The sequence below is a fragment of the Oncorhynchus masou genome, unplaced genomic scaffold, assembly GCF_036934945.1.
Source record: "Oncorhynchus masou masou isolate Uvic2021 unplaced genomic scaffold, UVic_Omas_1.1 unplaced_scaffold_986, whole genome shotgun sequence".
Lineage (NCBI taxonomy): Eukaryota > Metazoa > Chordata > Actinopteri > Salmoniformes > Salmonidae > Oncorhynchus > Oncorhynchus masou.
Window position 1 is genome coordinate 207,107 of NW_027016378.1, and position 10,231 is coordinate 217,337.

General features: G+C 41.6%; 1 protein-coding gene across 1 annotated transcript; it reads right to left on the reverse strand.

Annotated features, from left to right (window-relative positions):
- Positions 1–2,352: 2,352 nt before the first annotated feature.
- On the reverse strand, positions 2,353–9,636 carry LOC135538576 (immunoglobulin lambda-1 light chain-like). The gene is made up of 5 exons (XM_064964464.1): positions 9,529–9,636; positions 7,890–8,020; positions 7,453–7,781; positions 3,845–3,878; positions 2,353–2,925 (listed from the first exon to the last, which is right to left on the reverse strand). Exons 2-5 carry the CDS (start codon positions 7,927–7,929, stop codon positions 2,600–2,602), a joined length of 729 nt encoding a protein of 242 aa, XP_064820536.1. The 5' UTR covers positions 7,930–8,020; positions 9,529–9,636; the 3' UTR covers positions 2,353–2,599.
- Positions 9,637–10,231: the final 595 nt, after the last annotated feature.

Consider the following 10,231-nt stretch of genomic DNA (forward strand, 5'->3'; position numbering starts at 1 on the left):
TTTCACGTTGTTATGTTGTATTTCAGTGTAGAGTAAATAAACCATCATGAACACATACCACGCTGCGCATTGATCCGATATTGACTACTCCTCCTCAGAGGAAGAAGAAAACCGTTACATATGTACGTTGGTAAAAACTGCAAATACAGTCCATGATATAAGACTATTTCTGTAATACTGTTGAAACACAAGGTGGCAGCATATTACAATATTTGCCTCACTTCTCTTCCCCCTGCTATTTGCAGATACAGTGCCTTGCGAAAGTATTCGGCCCCCTTGAACTTTGCGACCTTTTGCCACATTTCAGGCTTCAAACATAAAGATATAAAACTGTATTTTTTTGTGAAGAATCAACAACAAGTGGGACACAATCATGAAGTGGAACGACATTTATTGGATATTTCAAATGTTTTTAACAAATCAAAAACTGAAAAATTGGGCGTGCAAAATTATTCAGCCCCCTTAAGTTAATACTTTGTAGCGCCACCTTTTGCTGCGATTACAGCTGTAAGTCGCTTGGGGTATGTCTCTATCAGTTTTGCACATCGAGAGACTGAAATTATTTCCCATTCCTCCTTGCAAAACAGCTCGAGTTCAGTGAGGTTGGATGGAGAGCATTTGTGAACAGCAGTTTTCAGTTCTTTCCACAGATTCAGGTCTGGACATTGACTTGGCCATTCTAACACCTGGATATGTTTATTTTTGAACCATTCCATTGTAGATTTTGCTTTATGTTTTGGATCATTGACTTGTTGGAAGACAAATCTCCGTCCCAGTCTCAGGTCTTTTGCAGACTCCATCAGGTTTTCTTCCAGAATGGTCCTGTATTTGGCTCCATCCATCTTCCCATCAATTTTAACCATCTTCCCTGTTCCTGCTGAAGAAAATCAGGCCCAAACCATGATGCTGCCACCACCATGTTTGACAGTGGAGATGGTGTGTTCAGGGTGATGAGCTGTGTTGCCTTTACGCCAAACATAACGTTTTGCATTGTTGCCAAAAAGTTCAATTTTGGTTTCATCTGACCAGAGCACCTTCTTCCACATGTTTGGTGTGTCTCCCAGGTGGCTTGTGGCAAACTTTAAACAACACTTTTTATGGATATCTCTAAGAAATGGCTTTCTTCTTGCCACTCTTCCATAAAGGCCAGATTTGTGCAATATACGACTGATTGTTGTCCTATGGACAGAGTCTCCCACCTCAGCTGTAGATCTCTGCAGTTCATCCAGCGTGATCATGGGCCTCTTGGCTGCATCTCTGATCAGTCTTCTCCTTGTATGAGCTGAAAGTTTAGAGGGACGGCCAGGTCTTGGTAGATTTGCAGTGGTCTCATACTCCTTCCATTTCAATATTATCGCTTGCACAGTGCTCCTTGGGATGTTTAAAGCTTGGGAAATCTTTTTGTATCCAAATCCACCTTTAAACTTCTTCACAACAGTATCTCGGACCTGCCTGGTGTGTTCCTTGTTCTTCATGATGCTCTCTGCGCTTTTAACGGACCTCTGAGACTATCACAGCGCAGGTGCATTTATACGGAGACTTGATTACACACAGGTGGATTGTATTTATCATCATTAGTCATTTAGGTCAACATTGTATCATTCAGAGATCCTCACTGAACTTCTGGAGAGAGTTTGCTGCACTGAAAGTAAAGGGGCTGAATAATTTTGCACGCCCAATTTTTCAGTTTTTGATTTGTTAAAAAAGTTTGAAATATCCAATAAATGTCGTTCCACTTCATGATTGTGTCCCACTTGTTGTTGATTCTTCACAAAAAAATACAGTTTTATATCTTTATGTTTGAAGCCTGAAATGTGGGAAAAGGTCGCAAAGTTCAAGGGCGCCGAATACTTTCGCAAGGCAATGTATATAACAGATTCATGTGCAAAATGCTATTGTACGTTGCAGTAAGATTATAACACTTTTGCATATTGTAGCTATAAAATATGAATATATTGAATATATCATGTTATTGTATTCTTGTTTTAATTCCTCATACAGTGAAATAGTACCAGAAAATATTGTCAAGGAAATAATGTGATCCCCAATCACATGATTTCTTTACAAATCAACTATATTTTAGATAGATATGGATGATTATTAAATAAATACTTTTAGAATTATTTTAGAATGATCTCATAGTACAATCATAGTACAATCATATCATACTAATGAAGGTTCTCAATAATGTGAGGTACTAATTTAAATATATATGATATCGAGATCAACTATTTCTGGATCTAGACTAAAGTCAGAGAGCAGGCTGCTCTATTTGAGTTCAGTTAAACTCCCCCTCATTTAGAGCTGCTAACACTGATGTTCATCAACATGATCAAATACAAACACTTGTTCTTTAGAATGTTCTTTATTGAATATCCACAATACAGCAAAGCTCTAACTATTCCTCTATTATACATCTACAAAACAACACATTTCAAATATAACAAGTCTACTTATCGTGTAGCCTATTATATCAGTGTGATTAGCTATTCATCTTTTAAGGAACATAATGTATATATGCAGGTTAAACTTCTAATGCATTAACAATAACTTGAAAAGTGATGTAGAAAATGAAATGGACATTACAATGGTTCTCAGGCTATTCAGTGCTGCATTCAGACTTCTTGATGTCTTTCTCAGCGAACTTGGATCCCGCGGTGACTTTACATGAGAACACTTTGTCCTGGTTCCATTCTGACGTGTCAACGGTCAGACAGCTGCTGAGCTGGAACGTCTTGTCGGCTTGCGGCACCGGGCCACTCGTTGCGATGCCGCCGGTGACCGGATTCCCTCCCGCTGTCCAGCTGACATCTACGTAGCCCATGGACATCTGACTGGCCAGACACACCAGGGTGACCTTGCTGGACTTCAACTCATCGCTGGACGGAGGGAAGATGGTCAAGACAGGCGGAGGGAGGGTAGAGTCTGGACCAATGGAATGAGCAGAATAAATATTACACAAAATCATTTGATAAATTAGTAGAATGAAACATGGTTGTGTGATTATACTGTAGAATAAACAGTACAGCATTTTCTCAAAGGCTACAAACAATTAACATGTTGGGCTCATAAATTATAAGGCACTAAAACCATGTAATTCTATCGTTACATGTTACTCACAAATCTCTGTTTGTACATGGTCTTAGTTTTAAACTTCCTAAGTAACTCTCCATGTGTGACTTTTCAGAGGTGAAGCAGATTTCTGTACAAGTGGATAATGAGTTCAGATCTCTACATTTAAACATAATCAAGTAGTCAGATGTGCTGAATGAGGGATACAATCAAACATATATCCTACTTCTAGTCACCCAGGAAACAGAGTTACCAACTGTAATGTTGTAGCCTGCAATGTAATGAATCATGTCGCAACATTATGTGTAGCTACCATATACATGGTTTTATTATTATTTAATATAACATTATGTGTAACTACCATATACATGGTTTTATCATTATTTAATATAAGGTGGGACCAATACCTTAAAAGTTGATACAACTTTATGTGGACTTCACATTCAAATCTACCTCTGAGTAAATAGATGATTATTGTATGAGACATTATAAATGAGTATTGTTGTCAAGTGGCAGCAGTAAGCAACATGGTCAAATAGTCCATCATGTTTTTTAAGTTTAAATGAGAAATCAACAACTTCAGATGTACTGTAGGTTATGAAGATGTCACATGGTGTCCATGACTCTTGATAATCAGTCCACAAAGTAGGTTATTTACACTAAATAAACATGAAAAAAATAATATAATGTTAAATATGTAACTCTATTAACTATTACATTTTACAAATAACATTGAATACAAAAATATAAGGTTAAAATAAAGGGAACTCACCAGTGACAATGAGCTTGGATACTTGTCCGAATACCACAGTGATTCAGTTTGTTTACACGGCCGTACAATAACCTCCTCACTCTCTCTACTGAGAGGACAGGAACTAAAACATCCCATTCAGACAGAGCGTCACTCTCTCTACTGAGAGGACAGGAACTGAACCATCCCATTCAGACAGAGCTTCACTCTCTCTACTGAGAGGACAGGAACTGAAACATACCATTCAGACAGAGCTTCACTCTACTGAGAGGACAGGAACTGAACCATCCCATTCAGACAGAGCTTCACTCTCTCTACTGAGAGGACAGGAACTGAAACATACCATTCAGACAGAGCTTCACTCTCTCTACTGAGAGGACAGGAACTGAACCATCCCATTCAGACAGAGCTTCACTCTCTCTACTGAGAGGACAGGAACTGAACCATCCCATTCAGACAGAGCTTCACTCTCTCTACTGAGAGGACAGGAACTGAAACATCCCATTCAGACAGAGCTTCACTCTCTCTACTGAGAGGACAGGAACTGAACCATCCCATTCAGACAGAGCTTCACTCTCTACTGAGAGGACAGGAACTGAACCATCCCATTCAGACAGAGCTTCACTCTCTACTGAGAGGACAGGAACTGAACCATCCCATTCAGACAGAGCTTCACTCTCTCTACTGAGAGGACAGGAACTGAACTATCCCATTCAGACAGAGCTTCACTCTCTACTGAGAGGACAGGAACTGAACCATCCCATCCAGACAGAGCTTCACTCTCTCTACTGAGAGGACAGGAACTGAACCATCCCATTCAGACAGAGCTTCACTCTCTCTACTGAGAGGACAGGAACTGAACCATCCCATCCAGACAGAGCTTCACTCTCTCTACTGAGAGGACAGGAACTGAACCATCCCATTCAGACAGAGCGTCACTCTCTCTACTGAGAGGACAGGAACTGAACCATCCAATTCAGACAGAGCTTCACTCTCTCTACTGAGAGGACAGGAACTGAACCATCCCATTCAGACAGAGCTTCACTCTCTCTACTGAGAGGACAGGAACTGAACCATCCCATTCAGACAGAGCTTCACTCTCTCTACTGAGAGGACAGGAACTGAAACATCCCATCCAGACAGAGCTTCACTCTCTCTACTGAGAGGACAGGAACTGAACCATCCCATTCAGACAGAGCTTCCCTCTCTCTACTGAGAGGACAGGAACTGAACCATCCCATTCAGACAGAGCGTCACTCTCTCTACTGAGAGGACAGGAACTGAACCATCCCATTCAGACAGAGCTTCACCCTCTCTACTAAGAGGACAGGAACTGAACCATCCCATTCAGACAGAGCTTCACTCTCTACTGAGAGGACAGGAACTGAACCATCCCATTCAGACAGAGCTTCACTCTCTCTACTGAGAGGACAGGAACTGAAACATCCCATTCAGACAGAGCTTCACTCTCTCTACTGAGAGGACAGGAACTGAACCATCCCATTCAGACAGAGCTTCCCTCTCTCTACAAATATCTCAGGCTTTTCTAGAGTTCCTCTCTATGAACTAACAGTATATAGAATAGCATCATATTCTGCTGTTTGTGTCTGGTCCTTTTGAATCCATCAGTTAAAGCACTATCCATATGATGCAGTATTGACCTGATGATGATGATGATGATATGATCTTGTTGACATGTAGGGATGGATGGTAGTTCTATATTCAGATCTCCCATTGTGACATGTGTATATTGTTATAATAATCTCTGATCAACTTCAACTACTGTTTCTTACAGTTCACCCCACTGCCACGCATGAATTAGAAGTGAGTGTATTTGGGGAGAAGATTTTTGTCATGGTGTATATCACTGTGATACGTATTCCTTAACAGAGCTGTCCCAGGTCTTACAATAATACACCGTTGAGTTTGCCTCCTCCACATTGTTAATAATCAAACAATAATCTGATTTAGACTGATGATTAGATGTGAATTTAGGAGAGGAGAAACCAGAACCATATTCTACAGAACTCCGAACAGTGTGGTACCACCTTAACACGTACTGAGGGACTCCTCCTAGAACATGTCCTTAGTGGTTACAGTCCTTAGTGGCCTTCTCTATTATCAACAGTCCCCAGGTTACAGTCCAGAGTGGCCGTCTCTATTATCAACATTAACCAGGTTACAGTCCCTAGTGGCCTTCTCTATTATCAACAGTCCCCAGGTTACAGTCCTTAGTGGCCGTCTCTATGATCAACAGTCCCCAGGTTACAGTCCTTAGTGGCCGTCTCTATTATGAACAGTCCCCAGGTTACAGTCCTTAGTGGCCTTCTCTATTATCAACAGTCCCCAGGTTACAGTCCTTAGTGGCCGTCTCTACTATCAACAGTCCCCAGGTTACAGTCCTTAGTGGCCGTCTCTACTATCAACAGTCCCCAGGTTACAGTCCTTAGTGGCCTTCTCTATTATCAACAGTCCCCAGGTTACAGTCCTTAGTGGCCGTCTCTATTATCTACAGTCCCCAGGTTACAGTCCAGAGTGGCCGTCTCTACTATCAACAGTCCCCAGGTTACAGTCCTTAGTGGCCGTCTCTACTATCAACAGTCCCCAGGTTACAGTCCTTAGTGGCCGTCTCTACTATCAACAGTCCCCAGGTTACAGTCCAGAGTGGCCGTCTCTACTATCAACAGTCCCCAGGTTACAGTCCTTAGTGGCCGTCTCTACTATCAACAGTCCCCAGGTTACAGGCCATAGTGTCCGTCTGTACTATCAACAGTTCATCATAAACTTACCTTGCTCTTGTTTCCAATGAGATGAGGCCACTTATACTTACCATACTTTAGGCCTTACCCCCAACCACAATGATATTTTACAAACCTTATTCACCCAGAAAAAAAAATAACACTAAAGACTAATAACACTAAAGAAATGTGATGCTGACATGTCTAAATAACTGTTATCTCCTACTCACCTGGACTCCATAAACCTGCCTTGCTTCTCCAACATGAGATTTGACAGGATACTTACCGACTCCCCACATTAACACGGCAGTTCTGTTGATCCACAAATACACTTTACAATAATAAATCATGACATTCGCAATTCAGCTTTCATCCAACAAAACGTTGGGTCTCACTGCTATGTTAAGCCTGACTCTTTTATCATTCGGTGTCTAGATAAGGCAGTATTGTGCACTTTCATTTATAAAAGGAACATGAAAATAGGCTATAAGCATCAATTACAAGAGCAAGCAACACTGAGAATGACCATAGATTTCATCTGAGAAGTCTGTCATAAAGTTAGCCTATGGATTATAGTAAGTGTCAACACAACACATGTAGGCTGAAATGCAAGTGACTTATTTACCTGCTTCCACAAAATGGAGGCTGCATCTGGAATATCACTTTATCATTCATGTTTTGTGACAACTAGGTATAATTGTTAATGACAACATCCTACTAAATGTGTGAAGGGTTTTGTGTTAAACACAAGCATGGAATGTTCTCCTCCTGCAGACACACTGGTTCAGGATGACTTGACATTCAGTTAGTGTCTATATTCAGAACATCTGAAAGCAGAAGTGAGTGTATTTGGTGGGGAGGTTTTTGTCATGGTGTATATCACTGTGATATGTGCACTTTAACAGAGTTGTCCCATGTATGACAGTAATACACTGCTGAGTCTGTCTCCTCCACATTACTGATTATAAACTGATAATCCTTATCAGACGTGGCTTTAGATGTGAAACGATCAGAGGAGAAACCAGATCCATATTCATTAGGAGAGGAGTAAGTATGGTGAAACCTTAACACATACTGAGGAGCTCCTCCTGGAACCTGTTTATACCAGATTACATAATTGCTTTCATCTTTGGTGATGTCACAGTGAAAAGTGGCAGTCCCCTTTGTACTGACAGTCAATACTGAAGGTGTCTGTGTCACTGCTTTCTGGCAACTGACATCTGTGGGAATGAAATACACCATTTATTAAGACAATTTATCATACATGAATGTAAAACTTCATTGGCATTGTTTGTGGATTCAGATTGAACAAACAGTAAATCCCTTACATGTTAGAGCAGTGATGAGAGTGCAGAGTGTCCCCAGCATGTTGTCAGTGTGTGGTGTGAACGGCCCTTACTGTCCAGCTGAGAGATGAGCAGGGTTGGAGTGTGAGGAGAGGAGAGGCTGCAGGACCCACCTATAAGGAGACAGACAGGGAGGATCAAGGGGAGGGGCCTCTATAGTTGACCTATCACCAAGCCAGAGAGGACCAGAGGGAGTGGCCTTTACAGTTAACCTATAAACAAGCCAGAGAGGACCAGAGGGAGTGACCTCTACAGCTAACCTATCAACAAGCCAGAGAGGACCAGAGGGAGTGACATCTACAGTTAACCTATCACCAAGCCAAAGAGGACTAGAGGGAGGGGCCTCTACAGTTAACCAATCACCAGCTTCTCTCATTGCTCGACATGAGATCCTGTCTTCTTCACTGACTCATATTCTACCTCCATCAAATCATAACTGGAGTTTAATATCCTACACTAGATCTACACGGGGACAAAATAATGATGAGGCATCTTACCCCCCACCCCACCCCACCCCCTCCCCCCACACAGTTCTGAGAGGAGATAAAATAACCCCTTCATTTACATGAGGCTATAAATAAGGAGAGGAGGGGGGGAAGCAGGTGTGTCCTGGGGGAGAAAGGGAGCAACGCATCACTGCCTGTAACTCAGTGTCAGATCTAGAACACGTCCCTGGTGAATGACTCTGTTAACTAGAGATAGTAGACATGAAACCATCAGTTTTTTCTGGGTTAGTACGGAAGGAAGGCCCCGCGAGACTAGGTGGGACTGAAACCAGTGGTCTGACTGGCGCCAAACTGTGCCTGCTTTAATGTAGGTATATCCTGAGTCATTATTGGTGATACTTTGTCCTCCTCTGGTGGACGTTGACAGAACTGCAGCCTCTATTCTGATCACTGATGCAGAATGTGAAACACCGTTGCATGATGCCACGCTTCACTGAGTGTAAAAAACATTAAGAACACCTTCCTAATATTGAGTTGAATCTTACAAGGTCATAGTTTAATGCTGAAAGACTAAGTGAAGGTCAGACCTATACAGTAGATATTAATGCTGAAATGATACTGAGTCCAACATGTAATGTTAATAACAGAGAACAGTTTAAACCATGTAATAATGGCAGCTTCAAACTCTCTCAACATTGGCCTGTCATTCCTGCATCCTAATGTAAAATAGAGGTCAGCGTTCTAGTCTGAAATACTTGAATGCTTCTCTCTCTCTCCGCCTGGCATTCTGGGTCGTTCCACCAATTCGGTGCCTATTGAAAAGTGTAACTTGGTAAAGCATTTCTTCGATTTTGTCATAAATAGCACATATTCGCCTTCATAAACAATGTGTTTTCCCATCTCAAGAGGATAAATAAAGAAAGTAATACAACAAATGCCTAGTAAGTGTCAAATAAAGTAACAGAGTTGATGATTTCTTCTTAAATAAGCCATGAATCCCCTTGTGACAGCTGGGAGAGTGGAAGCTGGTTGTGTGCAAAAAGGAGTAGGAATTTAATGCAAACTTCAAAATGTTGTATTTATTGTAAAAACATTTATATCTTATCTATCTACATTATAATCAATCTGCTCAGCTTTCCACCACAAAATTTCCAAGAAGAGTAGAACCAGCTCACCTGCTTTTGCAATATGATTTGACTATTAGATGTTTAATGCTTCTTTTGAAAAAACGATTTAAAAAGGAATAGTTTCCCCATCTTAATTAGACTCAGCAAAATGATGTTGCCACGAGCAGCACCGGAGATATTGAGATGGGCGAGATGCAACATTTCACTCTCACACACAGTATCTGCGCATGTGCACGGATACACTTCACACTGTGTACAGCGTGGTGGCCAGGCCATCAAAAGAGCGGAGTGGTTGAGCTTCGCGCTTCAACGCTCTTAGTTGTTGTGAGAATTGACCCACTAAGCTGTTTACTTTCTGTATCTACATCATATCGCTGAGTCTACCTTTAAAACGAGAGTTCAGCTCACTGTAAGGACCGACGCTGGAGATGAGAAGCAGGTACGGGGAGTTGGCATTTAATAAGGAACAGACAGGTCACAAAACAGGACCAGCGTCAGCACACGGGTAAACAAGGACATATGACAATTAATGCTGTAGCAGGGAATAGAGCAGGGAACCAGACACACATATATATATATATATATATATATATATATATATATATAGGGGAGGTAATGACAGAGGTGATTGAGTCCAGATGAGTCCAATAATCGCTGATGCACGTGACGGTGGAAAGGCAGTTGTGCGTAATGATGGTGGCAGGAGTGCCAAATGCTGGAGAGCCTGGCACCTTCTAGCAACAGGGAGGGG